Here is a 24,921-nt window from a genome sequence, read left to right on the forward strand (position 1 = left end):
CACTGATACACTTCCCTCCCTCTTCATACGGGAGTTTGGCAGAAGGACGGTCATGAGATTTATATCATAACAAATATTGCCCTCCGCTCGCTTGATGGGAATGACATTTTCGTTTTTTTTGTGTAGTCAGAGCTTCAGTTTAACAAACATCCAAATGTGATATCCTTAAAATATATGACTGGGTAAAATAAAACAGGGGTATGTACTTCAAATGATTGGAAAAGGAAAAAAATGTCGAAATTCTTATTAGCATATTGTAGATCAAGTTGAAAACCGAACCGAGATCTCGCGTTTTCAACTGGATCTACAATATCTTTGCTTGAAATAATCCGATTTTCATAGAACGGCCAAAAAGTTTTTCTTTTTTACTTTTCACTTTCAAGCAAACACATTTTACGAAGGTCGAGAAAGGCACCATCACCGCTAGGTGGATTAATCTGGGTTTTTCTCTCATCTTTAGTCGCAACGAAAGATAAGCGCCAGATAGTAGCCTAAGAAAAACATACCTCCAGAAAAAAGCTGCTTTGATATTTTTGAAAATTTGACCGCCACGTGGTCGATTCAGACGGTGAATGCTTTGATGGCACGTGCTATTTGTGCTGCGGATATATTTTACACATCTATGAGAGCCTTGGAAACTGATCACAAAAGTTGTCATTTTGTTGCAAGGCACAATATCTACTATCGATACAGTAGAAGCATAAAGATTAGAACGCTTGATGCGCTGTCCGATACAGCTGTTATGATCAATATTTATGATTCAACTAGTGGAAGCACAATTAATCACATACGCAGGATTCTGTTTTCACACGATTTTTTTTGCTCGTATTTTTGATCGTGTGACTTCAATGAGTCGCCTGCTTTGAGCGTGCTTACAGCGGCACACTGGGAGTTAACTTTCTGAAATCAGTATGGCGAAAGGCATCTAAGGCTCGATTTCCAAAATTAAGCACCTTCATCGAAAAAATATTTGGTAGGCGTAGTAGCGGACACCTTCCTACATAACCGGTACCAAATAATTTTTCATGAAAAGATCCTAATTTTTAGAAAACCCGCGATAGATGTCTTTCACCATACAACTTTCTGGTGGTTAAGGCTTTTTGCGCATATACGATAGCGCCTGGATGTGGAAGCGGCGAGTAGAAAATCAGCCACTGCCAATAATGAATCGCCTACTTTGAGCGGCACACTAGGAGCTAACTTTCGAAAATCAATATGGCGAAAGGCATCTAAAGTTTAATATCTCGAAAATAATCATCTTAATCGAAAAAAATATTTGGTAGGCGTAGTAGCAGACATCTTCCTACATAACTGGTACCAAATAGATTTTCGTGAAAAGTCCCTGCTGTTGAGAAAACCTGCGTTAGATGTCTTTCGCCATACAAACTTCCGGTGGTTAACTCATGCAGGCTATTTTTACATATACGTTAACGTCTGGATACGGCAGTGGCGGGTAGGAAACCAAACATATAACTTTTCACGAAAATCAATTTAGTATCAGTTACACACTTAACTCATTTCACCGTATTCGGTAAATTTTACTGAAATCTCAACAGCAGAACTGTTCGGTAATATATTTTACAGATTTTTTAATTTTTCTATTGCTCAACTGTCAAAATCACCGAAAATCAGTTAAATTATTTACCGAACAGTTCTGCTGTTGAGATTTCGGTAAAATTTACCGAATTCGGCGATTTATTTTAAGTGTGTATGTAGGAAGATGTCCGCTACTACGGCTACCAAATATTTTTTCGATTGAGATGATTATTTTCGAGATATCAAACTTTAGAAGCTTTTCCCAATACTGATTTCCGGAAGTTAACTCCTAGTGTGCCGCTGTAAGCACGCTCAAAGCAGACGATTCATTGTGTACTTTTGCATCAACTGTTTAACCAGTAGAAGCATAAGTACTAGAACGCTATAGGGTAAAATACCCAACAGTGGAGGAACTAAGCACGTTCCACCACTATTTGTTGGTTCACACCAAGCCTACACTTCATTTCACTTACCTCAAGGGTGCACATGGAAGTTTATTATTTATATTTTATCCGAAAGGGGTCCTATTGAATCACATACAGTGGTTGGTTTCCTAAGTTGTTTCAAAAGTATAAGATTGCTAATGTCGTTGCTGTTCGCGTGACTAACATGTAGGTTACTTCGACCTGTCAGCCAAAGTACCGGTATTTCAAGTGTCAAACCGATGTTGGTGATGAAACAAAACATGCACTACAACATGATGCATAAATTATGGCCAATTGAAGCTTGTTGAAGCATAATTTGGCAAAATAATTTAATTGACTACAGCGCCACTAGCGTTCTAGTACTTATGCTTCTTTTTTTTTTTTTAATCTATTGTTTATTTGGAAGGCTCATTTGCCGTGAAGACTACTTATGCTTCTATGCTAAGACATGCTAAGACATCTAACGCAGGTTTTCTCAACAGCAGGAACTTTTCACGTAAATCTATTTGGTACCAGTTATGTAGTACGGTGTCCGCTACTACGCCGACCAAATATTTTTTCGATTAAGGTGCTTATTTTCGAGATATTAAACATTAGATGCCTTTCGCCATACTGACTTCCAAAAGTTAACTCCTAGTGTGCCGCTGTAAGCATGCTCAAAGCAGGCGATTCATTAAGTCATTTTGGACCACCATTCGGGCGTTTTGCCCCAGGCATATTTTTTAAACATTTTTTTTAAATGCGTTAGAAAGTCACGAAAACCTTATTGTTTCGAATAGGAGATCATTGTGAAATGTAGCTGGGTTTGTAAATTTTGCACCTATACATTGAAATGGTTGGGTATTTTTGTTTAAAAGGGCGAAAACATCGAAAAAGCTTAATGGGTGCATTTTGGACCGTTCTCCCCTACTTATGCGAAGGCGGACAATCAAAAGCTTTCAATTAATACCTGAGGAAATGCTGGTAGAATACTTGTATATGAATAATAGAATAGAATATTATATAGAATATTATAAGTTGTTTTGAGTATAAGTTGCTTATAGAATACTATAAGTTGAAAAGCAGGCCAAGTTCCAGTTGAAATGTAAAAGAAGAAATGCATAAATACAATACGTTTGTTTCGGTTAACCATGACCACATACCCATTCAAACATTTGCATGCTTGCTTTTACGGGAAAAAAGTCCCAACTATTCAGAAAATGCTACACATGCACATCCGGCTGAACGTGGAGCAAACGAGAGAAAAGGGAATAAATTATGCACATGTTGAGTTACTGCAGGATTGTGATAGTACATTACTGAGAACGAAAAAAAAATCTGTCAATTTTGCAAAGTTTTTGTTACCACTAAATAAGATGTTATTAAAATTATGATCATATGTCGGTGTTGTGAATAGTAGGTATAGCTACAGGGATGGGAAAAAAAAGTTCAAATAATCGATAATGAGCAACTGTTGCACGCGAGCATATGCCCAAATTATCAACTGATAAAAACTCGCCAGAGAGCAAGAATCGTTAGAAAATTGTATCTTGGTTTAAAGCATAAACCGTTACTTTTTAATTTTTTTTTCTTGTACCAAACCACAATAATATGTTATTTGAATTCTAATTTTACATTTCAACCTTGAGGAGGCATCGATTTGTTTGATAAATTTGATAACCTATGTACTAATGTACACTTATATTTACAAGATCAATTTGATAGCCTAATTTATAATCAGTGCCAGTAATATAGCAGCTTGATTGGAGATGGTGCAACGTACTCTGAACTTCTCTTTACACTCACCAAAGCGTTCATGTAATGTTTTTATCCCTGCCAGAGAGTGGACCTAGGATGTTCTTGCCTTGGGAAGGGTGTTGAGGATCATCCTCAGGAATTTGTTTTGGACCCGTTGAAGTTTGAGGTGATGGGTTTTAGCGCAGCTCTCCCAGACCGGCATGCCGTATTCGTTCACAGGGATGATGATTTGCTTGTAGACAGCAAGCTTATTTGCAGGGACAATGACGACCGACGCGACGGTTTAACAAAGGGTACAGTAGTTTCAACAAAACGTTGCACTTTGTCACCGTCTTGTCAACCTTGTCAACAATTCATTGTAACTTTTAACCCTCAGGCCCGATTTCAACCAGATTTGGAACACACATTCCCTATCCCCAGGGAAAGATAACAAAGGGGTTGAGACAGTCATTACGAAAAGGGAAGGATTTCGGGGGGTTTGTTTAGTTAACGAACTTTTGTAACTTTTGAGACCCTCAACCAATTTCCACCAAATGTGCAACACATATTCTCTGCCATAAGACGGTTATATAATAAATAGATGGGAGAGTCAAAGGAGAAAGGAGGGAGGGACATGTTAATGAAACGAACGTTTTACGTACCTTTTAAATGAATGGGTCCGTTCGAACCAAATTTGGGACACATACTCTCAATCCTAAGGGGAGGATTATAGAGAAGTTGGAGGGTCATTGGGAAAAGCGGTAGAACTTCTGAACCCCTTTACCGATATCCTCAAAATTAGGACATTAATCCTTTATCCTTAGCAGGCGATTATAGATGGAGTTGAACGGAAAACATGAGGTGTAAAGAAGGTTACGTCAGGTGTGAAAAACATAATAAGGCATAATGTACAATAGGCATATCGAACGTTTCCCATTCTTTAGTTAGGTAATTTGAGATTGTGAAATTGCCCGGAAACCTATCCTTTTAATAAAAAAAAAAAACCAAAAATTAATAAACATTTTCCCAGAAATAATATATCCTCGAAAAAAACATTTTCCGCATGTATCATATCCTTGAAAACATTTCTAGACAATTCCTAAATATCCCATCTCTAAAAAATCGCAGATATGTTTCCCCGAAAATGTAATTTTTTCGAACGTGACATTTCCCGAGTATTACGTACGTTTCCCCAAAAATGTCAATTTCTTAAAAATGATATTTCCATGAATGTGACATTTCCCCGAATATTACAATTTCCTGAATATGACATTTCCCTGAAAATAACAATTCCTCGAAAATGACACTTCTTCGAATGTGGCAGTTTCGGTACATTTTTTTCTCGGTGATATCGTTTCCTAGAAGATAACAAGAATTTGTTTGTCGGAATTAATGCTTTTAAAAGTAATATCTACCTTCTTTTAATCATTGGTTGTTCGTTAATATGGGGCATACACTTGTGGTATTCGTACCATGGTACAAAGCGACAAGAAAATAATTTCAAGGCTATCTTTAATGAAGACAATAATTGGTATGGCACTCATTTGAAGATTTTTGTACCATGGTATGAATACCACAAGTAAGTGTCCCCCCCCATATAACCAATCTTTTGATCTTCTCATTAATTGAGGAAGTATCAACAACAAAACACGATAACCCAGTTTGCCAACTGGTTCTAGCGAAATCAAATTGGAAATTCCATTAGCTACTAAATCAAACTGGCAATCCCGGACAAGGCCGGGTATATGCAGCTAGTACAAATATAAATACAAATCAATAACTAACAAGGGGCACGGAATGCTGTGTCTCTTTTTCGCTGCAAAGAAATTAGAAAACAACAAAGCCAGTAAACGTCAAATTTCATGAAGAACGAAAGAGAGAGAGAGAGATTCGTCCGTGGAAATCTTAAATCTTTTCATATATACTTGGCCAAAACTTTTGATTTGTTATGGCCATTTGTACGAACCTTTTGAAAATAGTGACTCGATTCCAGCGAGAATTACTTATAGAAAGTGAGCTGGAAGCAATTTAATCCAACTTCAACTGAAACTCACAAAGTTGCGAATATAATGCATTGCAACCAATGCAACGGTCCTGTTTTATGTTTCAAGGTGATTCTCGTTAGAACTTTTTTCTGAGTTCCAAATGACATCAGATTAAAGAATTTTTACCGAATTCTTAACTTAATATTTCTGTTTCTCAAATAAAAATCTAATTCAATTGATTTTTAGTTTAAAATGGCTTAATATAAGATATTTTTAATTCAACTGATTTTTAGTTTAAAATAATATGAGATATTTCATCTACAAATTATGGCTTCTTGCGTTTCTTGCATTATAAGATTTGTAGAATCGTGAGTGGGGTCCGTGACGTTAGGCATAAGTACGTTAGGCATAAGAACGTTAGGCATAAGACGAATTTCGCGCCAACCCTTCTATGGGGCTGGCAGCACCATCTCAGAATCGAATGAAACTTGGTGGGCATAAAGATATGGTATTTCTAAGCCACTCTGCATACTTAGTTTTTCAAAAATTGTCAAGAGTAACATTTGATGAGGGCCTAATTTTTTTTCATGGATTTTTTATAAATCGATGTAACTCTAAAATGACAAGACCTACAGACAAAGTGTTGTATGGCGGACTGTCGTGAAATTCCCTGAAGTTTTTTGGAAAAATATCCAAAAATGAAAAACCTATTTCTACACTGAAAAAAAAATAGTTTTAAAAATTAAAACTGATATTACAAAAAACCTCATCTTAGAAACCGGTGAAATTTTTTCTGCAGATATATATTTCAATTATCTAACTTTTCTGGGAATAATGTTCCTGTGACATATTTAAGGAAAAAAGTTATTCTAACAAAAACTTTTTCCATGTCCATATTGAGTGAAAATTTATCAGCGTGTTTTATGCCCACATCGCCAATTATAGGTTCAGCAGCCTATCATCAACCAACGACACATTTTGGACGTATAAAAATTTGTTTGGGAAGCAATTTAGCATAATCTAACATAATTGTGGACCAACATTTGAAAAGGGTTTATGTTTTATTTGACTTTTTGTACCGAAGTAACTTAAAAACAATTACAAAAAAATAATTTCTTTGAAAACGGGCAATGTTGCCGAAACGAAAATGAAGTGATATTTAATTGTAATAGTGGAAAAGAAGATGTTGTTTTTCAGCAAAGGCCAACCACTGAATGGTGTAATTTAGAAACCGTTATAAAGCCTGTAGATGATTTTGTATCGTATTTTATTGAAAAAATTGATAAACTTATAACTTATGACATTATTTGCAAACAGCAATACACTCGTACTGTTAGATTTTTCTGAAAATTATTCATTCATTATCCAAAATGCTGCTCAAGGTTGGAATAATTCCCAGGCAATAATACATCCATTCGAGGTTTACTTTAAAATAACCGGTTAATTAGAAAACGTTAGCTTTATTAATCAGAAGTAATGACCCATGACACAAAAGCTGTTCACTTATTTATTTCAAAATTAATTGACTTTTTGAAACAGTCCATCGATTTTACAAAAATTACTTTTGTGTCTGGGTGAGCTGCAGCACATTATAAAAATAAAAGGAACTTTGCAAGTCTGTGTAATTTAAATTCAAAACATGGCTTAGAAGCATAATGGCATTCTCAAACGAATGGCAAAACGAGCAACTCTTGCCAAATATTATGGAAATACTATCAAGACTCCTCGGGAGTTGTACGAATGGGCGAATGGGCACGTTTTCAATCAAACAAAAATATCACTATATTACATTTCTATTATATCACGAATGAGCAATACCGCCATCGGGGGTGGCAATGGGTCTGGGGTGAGAATGGGTCATCGCTCTCACCGCGAGCATGGAGGGCGTAGAGCAAAATCGTTCAAAAAGGTCGCTTATATTTTTGTCTTCTTGTCCTCAGATGCATCCATTCTACAAGCATTCTAAGTAACAGTGACCCATTCTCACCCCCATTTGACCCATTGTCACCCCCGACGACGGTACTCAACAAGAGTTTGATGAACTTTTCAAAAAAGCAAAAACTTTAATTGGCACATAAAAGCTTCATTATTTTATACCAATTGCTCATAATAAAATCCTGGCTAAAAATATTCCAACTCAGATGAAGACCCAAAAGTCTTTGAATTGTTCGACTATGTTTACAAATTAATGAGTATTCAAGTAGAAATAAGAATTAAATGTAGTAACAAATCAAATTGAAGAAAAAATTTAAAAAATGCAGAAAATTTATTATTCTTTAAATGTGCGTTTACCGGAAATCCCCCTAATGAAATTACCTACCGTTTGGAATCAAAATGTTTATCTGATAAAAAAAATCGACCTTTAATTTTTTTTTGCTAAACCAATTTTAATCTTTACATTCATTAATTTATTTTCTCGGTGAACGAAACGCTCTTTTATGTTTCAGACTTCATAGTTCAGACAAATTTACAATAGTCCATCAAACATCACAATTTTGTAAATCTGGTCATTTGTGTGTAACATTGATATAAGCAATCTAGGAAAATATACGCCCTTTTCAAATGTTGGTCCACATTAATGTTAGATTATGCTAAATTGCTTCCTACACAATTTTTTATACATCCAAAATGTGTCGTTGGTTGATGATAGGCAGCTGAACCTATAATTGGCGCTGTAGACATAAAACACGCTGATAAATTTTCACTCAATATGGACATGAAAAAAGTTTTTGTTAGAAAAACTTTTTTTCCTTAAATATGTCACAGGAACATTATTCCCAGAAAAGTTAGATAATTAAAATACCTATCTGCAGAAAAAATTTCATCGATTTCTGAGATGAGGTTTTTTTGTAATATCGATTTTAATTTTGAAAACTAATTTTTTTCAGTGTAGAAATCAGTATTTTATTTTTTGGATATTTTTCCAAAAAACTTCAGGGAATTTCACGACAGTCCGCCATACAACACTTTTTTGTAGGTCTTGTCATTTTAGAGTTACATCGATTTATAAAAAATCCATGAAAAAAAATTAGGCCCTCATCAAATGTTACTCTTGACAATTTTTGAAAAACTAAGTATGCAGAGTGGCTTAGAAATACCATATCTTTATACCCACCAAGTTTCATTCGATTCTGAGATGGTGCTGCCAACCGCTGGTCGAGTTGGCGCGAAATTCGTCATAAGTACGATAGGCATAACGGAGATTAAATTAATAAATATTGTCGATTGATTCAACAATGTCTATTGCTGATTCAATTATATTTACACCCTTTGAAACAATCTTTTTCTGCTTCCATGGCTCTACATTCCTGGAAATGGAACAGGAAACTTGGCCTATTTTTTAGCTTAGTAGTCCATTAGCGTTACCTCAGTTATTAATTGAAAGCTTTGCTATGCCCGCCATTGCATGAGTATGTAGCTTGTGTGGCATGTACCATGGAAAACTATGCCCAGGGAGTTGAGAATGTTTCCCACCCGAAAACATCCTAGACAGGATCACAAAACAAGGACTAGGGTTACCGCTCCTTGAATTCATACTAGGTACCCAAGCGTCAAGCGTCAAAAATGTTGATGTGGGGCACCATTTTTTGACGTAGGATTACGTCTTTCCGGAACATTGGGGGGTCATTCTGCAGTTTCAAATTTGAGACCGTCACGAAAAGTGGTCAGGAAGTATGGGCTAATAACTCAGCCGTCTTTCAACCGATTTTAAAGATTTTGGTGTTAATCGATCGACGAACTCTTTAAGATTTTGCTCAGCTATCGAAAAATGCATTCAAAGTGCTGAACTATTGAAAATTGAATTTTACTAGGCACTGAAAATCGGTAAACCAACCAATCGCGATGTGCATCGCAAGCACAGACATCAAAATCGTGCAACCTACGGGCTCGACTCCAATCCTCAGTTCGACTAAATTTTCTCGGAGAGCGGGCACAACGATGACGCCCGTAGGAGCAGTCTCAGCAGAAAGTGGAACATCGAGATGCCATCGCTAAAAGCAACAATCTTCGGACTATCGTTTAGTTACTGTTAGTGGCGCATTTTGGAAAGAAAACCGGTTCTTCTCAGGACCAAAATTTTATTAGAAGATAGAGTTGATTGCAAAAATGGCAGCGATTACGGTCCCCGCATACCAGTGGCGTCACTGAAAATGTTTTCTTAATAGTGACTATTTAGCAGAAAAGTGAAATTTTTACGCAAGATACGGACTATCGTTTGTTTGCTATGATTGATTAGAAAGGCGCATTGTGGATCAAAATCAATTCTTGGCAAATGTACTATTGAGAGGTAGAGCCAAAATATTTTCTTCAAAGTGCACATCATAACCGCTTGGCGACGGTAGAAAGTTGGAATCTGCTATCTATTAAAAGTGCAGGAATTAAACAATGATGACGTCTCACATCATTGAGTTGCGTCAAATCAGATTTTCCCAAGATTCTGATTTCGGCGTACTTGCTGTTTATTATTGGAAAGGCGCGTCATTGGAAACAAAATCATCTTTTTACACGTTAGAAGGTTGAACCGAGACAAAAATCTGCAAAAAATGCAAATCATAATCGCTTGGTGACGGGCAAAGTTCTTTGGCTGTAGCAGCCGATGCGCTCCTTACATGGAGACGTTCCAAAACAATGTATTAGGATGGATGACTTCTATCGTGTTCCAGCGGCAAATTCTAAATTGGCTGACAGTGGCATCAGTAGTGGAAATTCATTACAAAATTTTGATTTCCGGCGTGCACGGTACGAAAATTCCTCTCCTCTTTGAGTGACACTGTGGCCCTGAAAAGGGCCGTTTTAAGTGAAGCTACTTCCTCGTTCATTCATTAGGAGCTGACTTACTTGGTGACGACTTTGGAACCCTCCGAAACGGCGGGCTTGGCCAGCTCGACACGCACGAAGATACTCGACGCCTTCGATGAGACGCCCTTCTTCTCAGCCTTTTCACCGTCGGTGATTTCTGGTCGGCGCTGCGATGTAATTGTCCTGCCGAATTTCCGAGAAGTAGTAGTAGTAGTTTATTACTACTGATGAGACGCCCTTGATGATGTTTCTTCTCAGCCTTTTCACCGCCGGTGATTTCTGGTCGGCGCTGCGATGTAATTGTCCTGCCGATTTTCCGAGTAATAAATTGTCCTGCCGATTTTCCGAGAAAATCAGACTTCGGCTGGTCAGAATACGTTTGCATGGACTTCGAGGCCCCGCCCTTTGAGCGCCGTATCATTGGCATCGGCTTGCTTGCTCCGCCTTTCTTTCGTTCGATGCCAATGCATTCGTACATAACAAGGGCCTCTTCTTCTCCTTCTTCTTCTTCTTCTTTTACAAATCAAATTGCAAATTATGATCGCTTGGCATCGGCTTGTTTGCTCCGCCTTTCGTTCGTTCGATGCCAGTGCTTTCGAACATAACCAGCGACTCTCTTCTTCTTCTTCTTTTACTTCTTAAAAGTGCAAATTACAATCGCTTGGCGTCGGCAGCAGCGCAAGCGCTCTTCGGAGGGAGATGCTGCGAAAATTGATTCGCATGATGGCGTATGTCGCGTTTTAGCGGTAACTTATCGAGCGGCTGACATTGGGGTCGGTAGCAATGAAATGAAATTTTTCTAGATTCTGCTTCGGTTTTGTTGCTGCTTGTGATTGGGAAGGTGCATTACTGAAAACAAATGGGTTCTTTTCAGAATCATAATTTCACACGAGAGAAGATTGAGCCGAGACAAATGTTTTTCAAAGTACAAATCATAAGCTTTATTGCTGCTTGTGATTGGATAGGCGTATTGTGGAAAACAAATTGGTTCTTATAATAACTATCATATTACATGGGAGTATTTTGAGCTGAGACGAATTTTCTGCAAAGTGCAATTCATAATTGCTTGAGAGCAACAGAACAACGCCGTATTTAAATAAATATGAAAATTGCTAACATTTGAGTAAATTTTCAATCGAATATCATCTCTAATCCCAGCACCTACTAAACAGGGGTATTCTTGAAATAAACATTTTCTCACCAGGTTCAACTTGGCATTCAATATGCATGCATTCTCTAGCACAGACATCACTTTTCAATAGCTAACGTGATGCAATTTTCATATTTTTTTCGATATACAGTTAGTGTCTCGTATCACATCGGTGAAGTGAGAAACATTAGTTGAGCTTAGAAGAAGTTTATTCGATACTAGTGAATATAGTGCGATGTCACAATACTTGGCAGCGAAGTATAAACGCAATTCCAGGAAGCGTGAAAGAGATCAACAATCGGACGCACCCTCAAAGCTTCCAAGGACGGACGCTGAACGGGCACGGAGTTATCGGGCCAAGTTGAAAGCGGCCAAGGGTAGTACGTCGTCGGCTACCGGTTGGGACGCTGGCGAAGGGCCCTCAACTCGAGGTAGGAAGTTATTATTAGCAGCAAATGTGTAAATACATATCAATAATGTGAACTAATCTTCAAATTCTATGATGACAGTATAGAAATTTTGCATTTTATCATTTTATATAGCAGATTTATCTATAAATGTGAAATTATCAACGAATATTTTCTATTACCTATTTTCTATTACGAATACCTCTATTTCTCTTTGCTTGTCGTCGAATGTATTACATTGTTATTACACATTATTTATATATTATTTTCAATAAATGTAGCATTGACAACATGGTAAGTACTTTTAACGGCTGAAGTTCTTCGAAATATATACTGCAAATGTTTACTTATTAGCTTATTTAGCCTGAATTGTTTGTTGGGTTTTTATAAATCGCTAAACGATAAATGGAACAATATAATTCCAATCCCAAAAGCCCAAAAGTTCTTAGATATTCAATTTGTTAATATAGTTCCGAATTCATTCACTTGGTAGGTTACATTAGCCTGCCAGTAGAGTTGAAATCACACAATCGGTAAGATTTGGTCCTTTGATTTGGTGTTGAATTAAATTTGCAAATCGATTGTGTTTGAATTTTGCATTCATGTATTAATGGATAAGATTTGAACCGAATTTCTATTTTGTCTTGAGTTTGAATTTCGATATATTTTTCGGACATATTATTTAATTGTTCTGAATTAAATTTGGATTAATTTGGAAAAATTTGGATTAAATTTGAATTAAATAGTTGGAGCTTCTCAAATATTATTTTTATTTAATGAATTATTGGGTCGTATTAAATCTACGGTGTCTTTTACTTGTTTATTATTTGATTCAATTGAATTTTGAATTTAATATTTGGAACAATAACATATTAGATTCCAGCGAATCGCAAAATTTTAACAAATAGATTTTTATGACATAAAGTTAAGATTTACTTAAACTTTTGGATAGTGTGTTTTGTACAAATATATCCTAAACACATGCTACTTGAATTTTATATTACTATGCTATTGTTGTTTATAGTACGCTTGACAATAATTTTTCATTTCATCTTTTATGTTTTTAAATGTCTTATTGTACTTGGTACAGTCATTTTAAATGCGAATGCATCTGTCAATTATGTATATCTGTCTGTCAATAAGGATTAATCTTCCCGTGTTACAATTTCTTCGAGTAGAATTCAACTTAATCCGTGCTGATACGGTCGTAAACCCTGATCATGAAGATTCCGACGCCGGTGAAAATGTTGTGATGCAGTCCGCAAGAGCAGATGTCGATGATGAGCGTGGTGACTTTGAAGAAAACGTGTCTGCTGTCGATGATGATGGCGAACATATTTCTTCGCTTTTAACACAAGACAAACCCAATTTCGATCGGGCTGATCAGGAGTTCCAGAAACGTTTCGTGGAAAACGATTTCGGTTGCGCTTGTGATGTGTGTGCTAGAATCTGGTTCAGGAATGATTTGAAACCAATCTCCGACTCAAATGCTGCCGTGTTACTGGCGACAAATTATTTCGAAACGGTGGAAGGATTTTTGGCGTGTGCTACATGTCGAACAAGCCTGAACCGCGGATCAATTCCACATTGTCGCAATCGAATGGCTTTACATATCCCAAGTTTCCGTCCAATTTGCCTCCGCTAGACCCTCTCACCACAAGACTGGTGTCTCCCAGGATCAATTTCATGCAGTTTCGTCGTTTGCGGCATACTGCAGGTTTGTGGAAAAGTTATTTTAACTTAAAATGTATTACATCAAATAAATATATGATTTTCCTAACCTATTTTTCTTAACGGGCCACCAGTAGGTTGGCCATAATCGGCCAAATTATCCACATTCCAGTCCAAGTGGCCCCGATGGTAGGCGAACTTCCCGCCACCTGGATGACGACTATGCTATCAACGTGTGCATCAAGAAGCACTTCATACACAAATCAAGTTACTTGTCCGGCTACGTGAAGAAAGGTACCGTTAAAGCATGGCTGAACTATCTGGTTACTACACCGCTCTACAGGCGGAATGGAATTGTTTTCAATGAAGAAAACTTGGCTGCGATCGGACAAACAGAGCAGACGGATATTTCGGAGGAACGTAGGGCAGTAGACCTTGAAGTCGTCGACGAGATGAACGAGGTAGAAATGATGATTGGACAACAACATACGCTCATGTGGAATGAAGACAAGTGTCTGGAACTTGCACCGGCACAAAATCAGAAACCGCTTTCCATTATCTACGATGAGTTTGCTGAGGAGCTGTCTTTCCCCGATATTTATCTTGGTCATCCGAGATGCTTCAACCGTGAAGTCCATGTGACAGCGTTCATGATGGCTACTAGCGAGGTGCGACGTCGGGATCGGCGGGGCGCGAGACCGGAGCATATTTTGTATATGGCCATGAAAATCATGCGGCTGCGGGTATCGGAAGGATTGAACAATACCTTTAAATGCATGGGCACGGCCAACATAACAAGGGCGCAGTTGCAAGAATTTTTGGAAAGCTGTATTGAGCGTAACCTCTCTTTTCTGAAATCTATTCCGAACTCCGTTCAATATTGGCAGCAAAGAAAACGGGATGTTTTCGCCATGATCCGGCAGCTGGGGAAACCCACGATGTTTTTGACGATGAGTGCAAATGAAATTAGATGGCCTCACCTACTAAGCATTCTGCGGAAGCTTTCTGGTGGATCTAACATTGCGGAAATGGACGATATTGTGCAACAGTTGTCTGCACTCCAGCGTGCTACACTTGTCAGCGAAGATCCTGTCACGTGCTGTGCATATTTTCACAAGTTGGTAAACATCTTTCTGCGCCTTCTGTCATCGACCAGGTTGAGCCCGTTCGGCAAATACCACGTTGTAGATTATTTTAAGAGGATCGAGTTCCAGCATCGTGGCAGCCCGCATGCACATATTCTGCTCTGGCTGGCGAACGATCCCCGTGAGGATGTTTCCGAAAGAATGCCCGCTACTGTTGAGTTGATCGATTTTCTGTGCTCCATCAGATCGGAAGATCTGCCTGAGACCTATGGCAATCAGGTGGGTTTAAATTTCGCATAGTTTCTAGCAAGTAATCACTCACAATGTCAAACCCTTTTAGGTTCATAAACACACGTTTACGTGTTTCAAGCGAAACGATAAACGTTGCCGGTTTAATATTCCGTACTGGCCAATGGATCAAACCAGAATTCTGATCCCCATTACAGCCGGGGATGGCCGACTTCAACAGCTAAACAGAAAGGCAGCAAAAATGCGGGAAGCTCTTGAAACGAAGGTCTACGATAGCCTTGACGCGTTTCTCGTTGATAGCAGTTGCACGTACGATTACTACTTGGACGTGATTCGCTCTTCCATTCGCCGACCAACAGTTCTGCTGAAACGTTCCATGACGCAGCTTTGGACCAATCCATTCAATCCTTGGATCGCTGAGAAGCTCAAATCCAATATGGATTTGCAGTTTGTGCTGGAGGAGTTTTCATGTGCTGCTTATGTTGTGGAATACGTAAACAAGACCAACAGAGGCATAAGTAGTTTACATCGTGACCTCATAAAGCTCCAGGAAGAGCATCCAGACCAGGACTACAATGGATTGTTGAAGAAGGTCAGCATAAAAATGTTAAATTCCGTGGAAATGTCTGCCCAGGAGGCTGCTTGGTATTTGCTTCGGCAACCGATGTCAGAAGCCAGCCGCAAGGTACCATTCATCAAATGATATAGTTTTCACAATTTAGAATTCAATTTCGTTTTAGGTTGAGTTTATTGCGACAATGTGGCCACAAGAGCGAATAAAATCCAAGAAGCGGAACAAACAGATGGACGAAGAGGATCTCGACGACAATTCCACCGATGTGTGGACGCTAAACATCATCCAACGGTATGAACTGCGCCGAGGAATGGATGATATCTGCTTGGCGGATTTCGCAGCATATTATTCGGAAGAAAGATCCACGAAGCATTCATATAGACTCCGTTTAGTTCCCCGTGTATTGCGTTGGTGCTCATACAGTATGGCGGAAATGGTCGACTATAAGCGTGAGATGGTTCTCCTCTTCCTACCGTTCAGGAATGAAGTCTGCGATGTACTTGATCGGAACAAGTTCCTGAAGTTGTATGAAGACAACGAGGCCGCCATTTTGGCAAAGCACAAGGAGTATGACTGCGAAATGAACTTGGATCAGGTTGTGGAGGAATACATCCGCATATGCAGCGAAGACGACGAGCAGCAGGTGATTGCCGACCAGAAGCGCGATGAGTTCGTCCGCACGATCGTCATGGAGCCGAATGATGACGATATTCACAACTTGCCAACAGGACCCTTGGCAGCTGTCGTCAAACAGCGATCAAATGTCTTGTCAAAGCAAGAATATTGTGAAATGGTGCGTGCCACGAATGCAGAGCAGCGGGATTTGATTGTGCAAGTAATCCACAGCTTGCATTCCTCTGAAGAAAACTGCAAACCAGTGCAAATATTCTTCACTGGCCCGGCGGGCTGTGGCAAAACGTTCACTTTGCGCATTCTAATGGAGACAGTGAACCGGTACAGCCAAGCTCATAATAAGCAGCACAACGCTTATGTAGCATGCGCATCCACTGGAAAAGCAGCGGTTGCAATAGGTGGAACAACAGTGCATTCCGCATTCCGGATTTGCATGTCGCGTAGGCAAAGCTCAAAGCTGAGTTTCGAGGCATTACAACTGTACCGGAACGCCTTCGCCAACGTGAAGCTCATCATTATCGACGAAACAAGCATGCTGGGTGCTGATGTCCTCAACACAGTACATGTCCGGCTTCAAGAAATCACGGGGAACTACGACGATCCATTCGGTGGAATGCCGATCGTATTTTGCGGCGATCTTCGTCAATTGCCACCGGTCAATGCGCGGGCGGTGTTTAAACCGAGCATAAACTCCATGCATGGCGCCGTTTTATGGCAATCTCTCGACTTCTACCCATTGGTTCAAGTTATGCGACAAACCAACGAGCAGTTCTCCGGCATTCTCACAAAATTGGCAACGGTGAGCGGATGTCGTCTGAGGAAATCGAGCTTATTGAAAGCAGGTTCCGTACGGAGGAGTGGTGTCGGCAGCATGTCCCTCGAGGGATCCGGTTATTCCATCGGAACGCTGATGTCGAACGGTATAACTCTGTGGCGTTGATGGATCGAGAGGCTGTCGAATGTACTGCAGATGACCTATACTCTGGTTATAAGGACAATTCCCAGCTGGCCAGTGCTCGCACAAAGGTGCATAAGATGAGTGTAGTAGAGACTGGTGGCTTACCGTATCTGTTGCGTCTTGTTCTTGGTACACCTTATATGCTGACCACCAACGTGGATGTCGAAGATGGCATCGTGAACGGAGCGATCGGAGAGCTCATGCATGTTGAGTACAACGAAGGAAACTCGCAGCAACAGGCAATCACGAGGCTTTGGATGGCATTCGAAAATGAGTCCATTGGGAAGATGTTGAGAGTGAAGGCCAGACCGCTGGTGTATTCGAGACCTGGGGTGCTACAAACAGGCTGGACTCCAATCGTCAAACGATCGGCGAACGTAACCCTTAACGGTGGTGTTAAGTGCAAAAGAGTTCAGTTTCCCGTTGTAAGTGCGTGTGCCCTCACAGTCCATAAGTCCCAGGGAGGCACATTCTCGGAAGTCGTATATAATTACGATAAGGGTCAGGAACAGCAGCTAGTTTACGTTGGTCTTTCCAGGGTTACATCAATCGACGGATTGTATCTGACGAATGCCAGTAACTCATTCCGGTTCCACCACGGAAAGGGTTCTATGACCCCTAGAATGAACGACCTTCGGACGGAACTTGAACGTTTGAGTAACCATCGTATGCGCACCATTACAGACGATATCATGGAAGCTATAACCGCAAACAAGTTGGCTTGTACGTTGATGAGCATCAATGTACAAAGTTTGAATGCACACTCGTCGGACATTGCAACAGATCGGGTGCTTACCGCCGTTGATTTGCTTGCAATGAGCGAAACTTGGCTTGACAACGGCACAACCACAAACATCAATGGATACCTTTGTGTTTGTCAAGAGAAGCGTGACGGAACAAGAGCGGGAGGAGTGGCAATATTTGAACGTGCTGGTTCGTCGACTATGGCCGTTTCTCACGCCATTACGAAGCTCAATGAAAGCTATGACCCAGCATTGAGTGTAGCAGACGAATATGGGGACTGCTGTGCTGCAGAGGTTTCAATCATGGAAACCCGCACGTTACTGTTTGCGGTATATATTTCACCAGGTATAATCAAATAGTAGTTGTGTTTGTATTTAAGTGTGTTGCATTAAATTTTGAATATTTACTAGGTACCACCCTGAAGCAAAAGAAATATTTCTTAGTGCGCAACCTCATAAAGTACACCCATGTTGCCATGCCCGTGGTAGTGTCGGGAGACTTTAATATTGATGTGACGAAAGAGGAGAACAGAGATTTCATCTGGTTCATGAAGCAGTTTCTCTATCTGGATTGTGCTTCGGATCCAACTATAGCGACTACTCTGGGTGGCACATGTCTCGATCTAACGTTCACCCGGAACGTAAGTGTGGAATGCAGAAGATACTGCACGTACTTCTCCTACCACCGGCCTATTTTGTCGATTCTTGCGGTGTCCCGAGGTAAAACTAATGATTTAGAATTAAACATAGTTCTCTTCATCAGTTATGTTATTTTATTCTAGAACCGATGCCATCCCAGTGAAGTGAATTAACGTCACTGATCGTCGTTGGTCCGCTAGTTCATCTGCCAAAACGTTCGATTCCAACCAGAATGACCAATCATTGACATCAGCCGGACAGTCCGTAGCAAAAATAGATAATTGATCCTGAAAATGAAACTTGAGTATTTGGTAATTAAATTTATATTTAGATCATAATGTATTTAATATGAAACATTCTTTCCGTTTTGTTCTTTTCTTTGTTTTCTACAGATTCAGCCCAACAGTGGATTGATGCATCCTTTAACATTCATCGGGACCACGGCGTACATCACTTCAAAAGGCTTCAAGCCAACATAAACAAACGGCCCTTTTCAGGGCCACCAAATATTCATGGAGGAAGATGTTGTTGAGGCTGTTGTTTACCGATCTTCTGTTTCTTTAATACTCTGCTTATAGTTATAAACCGAAATGAGTTTATAGTAACAATCGGGTTTTCGCCCATTTATTTCCAGGATATGCGACATGTCGAGGATATTCCAACCCAGATTGAATATACAGCCCCATCTTCAAAAATCAGCACCAAGAAACATATTTAGAGTTTCAAAATAAAATCTTGTACACTTACGTAATCCTACGTCCAATTGGCGGTCGTGTCTCGGATACAACCTTCTACTTTTTTCACATATTCATTTAAAAATGGATCAGTAAAAGTTGTTAATTCAAACCCTGAATCTCCTTTTTTTTGTGTAAATCGGTGCAAAAAAAAAGTTATCTAAACAAGGGGCACTGGTGGCACCAGCAATTGTTATTTGGTGGGACACCGCTTCACGTAAGAACAATAGGCTTTTACACCAATTTGTATGATTGCATCGCATGGTGCTCCACCTCTGTCTCCGCCAGTGAAAGGAGATGAACCTATTGCGAGATAAAGTGTATCGTCCTCATGGAAATGAAGTTATCCTAATGATTTGTGTAGCTGAAAGTTCCGAATGAGCAATGGTTCTTAGTTTATAGCGTAGTTCGTTTCAACTAATCGCTCCCCTGGGGGATGCGGTCCACATATCGGATTATTCTATATATCATCATTTTAGATCAATGGGATGCGGATACACCATAGAGCAGAGAAGGCATTGATTATATTTGAATCAAATTAACTATTAAGTAATATGTTTTAAAATGTCTGGAATTCTGATGTCAACGTTAGACGTTATTAAATGCGTAGGGATATAAATGTTCTTGCTTTTACAAAGTCGTAATGTAATTTTATGATTTGAAAAGTCAAATGTTTTTATTTATTACTTCTATTTGTATTGCTAATGATAATTATGCTCGATTGCCGCTGTGCATGAGTCTTATTTGATTATTTTGTTTTTCATGTATTTTATTATGTCAAACGGCCTCATTCGGTTTTCCCAAAAACCAAAATATAATCAAACCCTACACTGAGTTTCAAACCGGCCCAAATAAAATTAGTATTTGTTGCCTTCTGTTGGTAATAACTTAACCAAATTTTCGTACATTATTGTTCCTGTCGTTCTTGATAGAACTAAAATTTACGTCCCTACTTCCTATGATACTAAGCGCGGGATATATAATATAGTCAGATGGCTGTGACTGTGGACGTAGGAAATAAAACCCACAGACCCAATAATACTTACCCGAATTTTCCGCACAACTTTCCGGCTGTCGTTTTTTATGTCGAGCGTCACGGTAACATTCTCCCCGTGCACATATGCCGCTTTGTTGAGGGAGGCTTTCAGATTCACACGGCCGTCGGCCCACAGAAATGGTTTGTCCACGGATACCTGCGGTCCCTGTAGGGATAAGTTAATTGTTACAGTTAAAATTTTGGATGGTCGGATGAGAGATAGAGAGTAGCAGTGGTATTTGATAAAAAATGTTTGCTTTTATCAATTGTTACTCGTTCAGTTGTTGCGCTACAGCCATTGTTCGGTATGAATACGGGTTAGTGAATTATTCATTGCAGTTAGCATGGGCTGCGTCGCGGTATTGTTATCGCCACAATGAGAATATTTGGAGATAGCAAGTAGATTGTTCTATTATCGTTGAATCGTACTTTTTGTAGTTTTTATTTGCAGATTAGGGTAAGGGAGGTATTTTGGACCACTTTAGGAGATGGCCGAACAATTTTTCGAATAAAACCTAGATTTTGTAATAATGCTTGATCAATTCCCTATGCAACTAAAAAGAGGTGAATGCTAGGATTTGTAGGTAAAATGTTGTAAATCCCACCGAAAGAACCAAACTATCATAAATTCTGAAGATGTGTTGGATTTAATTTTGGACCACCTGTTTTTATTTTGGACCACTTATTGAACATATTTTGACCACTCGAATAATTTTGTATTGCTTGAAAAGTTATGTTACTATTAGAATAAATTAGTAATCTCCAGCGTTTTCGGCGTCTTGTCCCTTGTTAAGCGATACATTCTTATAAGCACTCATAAGCTTAGAACAATATCTACCAGCTAGGGGTATTGCAACTAATATCAATTTCTGTACCACTCGGTACAGCACCATCAAAGCAAAACAAACGGATGGCCCATGGCCGAGATGTATGCAGCTGGTCACCCTACCCTGTCATATTTTTTATGTAGTTTGTTAGATCTGTTCCATTTGCGCCATTGGTAGTAGTGGTTTTCCCGGTTCTTCCTTGCACATTGCACATTCTTTTTCCAAATGAAACATAATCGTAGAACGCGGAACTCTGTTGGGCTATGAAATGGTGAGTTAACATCCGGGAAGGAGCACCTAACATAGCTCTGGTCCTCATAAGTTCCAATACTCACACTTCCACGGGTATTCCGATGACAATTGACTGCCAGCTAAGTGTTGCGTACTTAGCTGGTAGTGTAGCCTGGGCACTATTGCCTTTCTGCATCAGCTAGAGTGCGAGGGTGCGTCCTGAGGGGGTTTGCCTAGGATTTGGTGGGGTTCGACAGTGGGCTCTGTTGAACCTCTGTAAAAGCTGTTCATGTACAAACTCGTCTCTCGTTTGAGCGACTTCAATGCGAAGATCGGATCCCACAACTCGAACCATGAGCGCATTATGGCCTCGGAGAAATGAGCGAAAACGGAGAGCTGTTCGCAGAATTTTGTGGTAATAACGACATGGTGATCGGGGGATCGCTCTTCCCTCATCGACTGGTTCACAAGGTCATGTGGGTCTCCCAGAAAATACAGAAAATCAAATCGACCACATCTGCATCAGCCGAAAACTGAAACGAAGCCTTGATTTACGAAATAAACGTAGTGCCGATATAGCGTCTGATCATCACCTCCTCACCGGCGAAATACGCCTGCGCATTGCGCGGATTTGTCGGCAGGAGGAGAGAGTTGGACGACGGTTCAACACACGCTGACTGGAAGATGTCACGGTGAAACGAACCTTCGTTGAAGAACTGGAGACGCGTGCTGCAGATATTCCGGAAGGTGGCAGCGTGGACGACCAATGGACCGCCATCAAGAATGCCTTCATCGCCACCAGCGAGAACAATCTGGGCGAACTGCGCACCCAGAGGAAACAATGGATCGCCGATGAGACCTGGAGGAAGATAGAGGAGCGAAGAGAAGTCAGAGCCGCGATAGAGCGATCAAAAACCAGGGAAGCCAAAGTCTTAGCCCGTCAACGATACTCGGCTCTTGAGAAGGAAGTAAAACGCTCATGTCGACGGGACAAGCGAGCGTGGGCAGACTCTTTGGCGTAGCTGGTGTGAGACAAGGATGTATTCTATCACCGTTACTGTTCCTCATCGTAATCGACGAGATTCTGGTAGATGCGATTGACCGTGAACCAAACCGCAGCCTATAACCATGGAGCACCTAAACGACTTTGAATTGGTTGATGATGTTGCACTCCTCGCTCAACGGCGCTCTGATATGCAGAGTAAGCTCAACGACCTTGCCGAACGCTCTTCGGCAGGCTTAGTCATCAACGTCAACAAAACCCAATCGTTGGACGTAAACACGGTGATCCCTTCCAGTTTCACAGTAGCCGGACAACCAATGGAAATTGTGAAATCGGTGCTATTATACGCTAGCGAAACATGGTGTGTATCAATGGAGAACATTCAACGGCTGCAAGTGTTCATAACCAGATGCCTGTGGTATATAATTCGGGCCTGGTGGCTTCACAACTGAATCTCAAACAACGAGCTCTATCGTCGTTGTCACCAGAGGCCGATAGCAACAGAAATTCGGGATTGGAAGTGGGGCTGGGTCGGCCACACTCTACGTAGGGGCGGAAACGAAATCTGTAAACAAGCATTAGACTGGAACCCAACGGGACATCGCAGCAGAGGCAGACCTAGAGACTCATGGCGGCGAAGCCTCAATAAAGAAATAAAAGAAGTCGACCGAAATCTAACCTGGCAACAGGTTAAAGCGATAGCTGCTCTCAGCGCTCAGTCGGCCCTTTGCGCCACAGGAGGATACAGGATTCATAAGTAAAGCGGAACTCTGTTGCAAGCAGCGCGGACGGAGAGCTCTAGCAAAGATTGATTCTTGTCATGGAGCTTTCTTAACTATTTTCATATGGAAATAATGAAAATAGTCACATTTTGGTTTAACAGACATTTTTCTATGGATTACATCAATGAACGGTAATTTATAAATGCGGTGTGAACAGTAATTTATGAATGGCTTGATACTAGAGAAACAAATGGTTGGTAAAAACAAAAGCCTTAGACTTTAAAAAGAAGATTATTATGTTATGTCGAAAGATTGTTTGGTTCAATGAAAAATGAACCTATTTTGGACATGCCTCGAAATACTGTTTTTAAACTTACAATGTTTTGCTCGAGATATGCAACTGCTTCAATTAGGTTTCAAAGTCAATAACATCATTCACATGTTTTGAATCTATGTACAAATAAACTTACAGATTTTGAAAGTTGACTTCAACTTTACAATGTCGTCTTGGTATTAGTCTAATCCAGCCAGAATCGGTAAATGCGTAAAAATATTCTTAATAATTGCTATATTTTATGAGCAACAAATGTAGGAGATACCTTGTGGATAGTTTCTTTTTGCAATAAAATTTAAATGTTGCATGTTTTATTTAGTTTCGTTTGATATAAATGCAAAATTCAGCTAGGTGGTCCAAAATATGAGCCCGGTCCAAAATACAGCCGTTACCCTACTGCAAGGGATTATAAAAAATATGAATAACGAAGCATCTTTTAGTTTGGCAAATTGCATTCTTCGGAAATAATGACTAATACAAATTTTCGATTTTTTGTGACCTTTTCTTGTGGCCAACCTAATGCAATGTATATCAGCTACAGTTTGGAAAATTTATTGAAAATTTTCTTACATCCCTGGGATTAGTATTCGACCTAGCCGCATTATGTACAAATGCATTAATAATAATTGCCACATAAATCTTGCGGTAAATAACTCAGTGAGCATCAAGTCACGAAGCGACAATGCCCCGGTTGGAAATGCGATGCCATTAAATGAAAAAGAAATTATATACGTCTGATAAGATATTCATTATCCTAGAAAAAGTCGTAGAGTGATTTGATAGAGTTGTTCCGACCTCCCCCGATTGCTGCCATTTGATGTTCAATTATTAAAACTTTGTCCTTCTTCAGTAGTCACAACACCTTCCTTGGCCATGGAAATAGTATCATTCTTAATATTTTTTCAATTACTTTGCGCATATTTCTGTACAAAAAAAAACTTGTTTTTCCATGTTAAAGATAACTAACGTTACACACTTTGTGGACGACCCTCATAGCATCCAACATCAAACAGAGGTGGTTGTCCTCCTTCCTTCACCAAGTTGACCTTCTGCTTGCATATTGGTTTTCTCTTTTTCCTTCATTCAATTTTCCCGAGAAGCTTTTTGCTTTGTTTCCCATCTTTCATCTAAATCAGGATTGGCATTGTTTGTGTTTTTGCCCGGGTCTGGACCAAAATATATCCGCTGGTTTGTTGGTGTCGAAAGGCAGCAGATAGTTCGTGTGCAAACGACACGCCTCCATTAAAGTGTCATCAAATTAAATTAGCTGCGCTGGCAAAACTGGTCGTCCGCTCGTTTCACGTGCCATGGATTATTTTCGGTTTTATTATTATGTCTGAGACACGGCGACATTCTCGGGCACTGGAATGTGATGGGTTAGTCGCAACATGCTATTTACATTCTGGCCTGCAGTCGCACATGTTGCAGTAATAAAGCACAGGACAAATGACATCATCGAAGCA

General features: G+C 39.8%; 2 protein-coding genes across 2 annotated transcripts in view; one reads left to right on the plus strand and one right to left on the minus strand.

Moving 5' to 3' along the window:
• LOC134228160 (beta-arrestin-2-like) overlaps positions 1-24,467 on the minus strand; it is a 50,260-nt gene extending 25,793 nt beyond the window's left edge. Inside the window, exons 1-2 of the mRNA XM_062709944.1 lie at positions 24,435-24,467; positions 20,352-20,507 (exon numbers count right to left, since the gene is read on the minus strand). Coding sequence (XP_062565928.1) covers positions 20,352-20,507; positions 24,435-24,464 — 186 coding nt within the window. The 5' untranslated portion in view covers positions 24,465-24,467. The remainder of the gene's footprint in view (positions 1-20,351; positions 20,508-24,434) is intronic.
• Positions 17,035-19,294, plus strand: LOC134227997 (uncharacterized). The gene is made up of 4 exons (XM_062709753.1): positions 17,035-18,278; positions 18,344-18,652; positions 18,715-18,882; positions 18,964-19,294. Exons 1-3 carry the CDS (start codon positions 17,039-17,041, stop codon positions 18,732-18,734), a joined length of 1,569 nt encoding a protein of 522 aa, XP_062565737.1. The 5' UTR covers positions 17,035-17,038; the 3' UTR covers positions 18,735-18,882; positions 18,964-19,294.
• Positions 24,468-24,921: the final 454 nt, after the last annotated feature.

Source organism: Armigeres subalbatus, chromosome 3 (assembly GCF_024139115.2).
Source record: "Armigeres subalbatus isolate Guangzhou_Male chromosome 3, GZ_Asu_2, whole genome shotgun sequence".
NCBI classification, from domain to species: Eukaryota; Metazoa; Arthropoda; class Insecta; order Diptera; family Culicidae; genus Armigeres; species Armigeres subalbatus.

What these genes read in the sequence shown, in the direction of transcription:
- LOC134227997 (XM_062709753.1), top strand. Translation starts at nt 17,039, where the DNA reads ATGTCGTCTGAGGAAATCGAGCTTATTGAAAGCAGGTTCCGTACGGAG. An exon ending in TGCGGTATATATTTCACCAG is followed by an intron (nt 18,279 to 18,343) that starts GTATAATCAAAT and finishes AATATTTACTAG; the next exon opens with GTACCACCCTGAAGCAAAAG. An exon ending in GATTCTTGCGGTGTCCCGAG is followed by an intron (nt 18,653 to 18,714) that starts GTAAAACTAATG and finishes ATTTTATTCTAG; the next exon opens with AACCGATGCCATCCCAGTGA.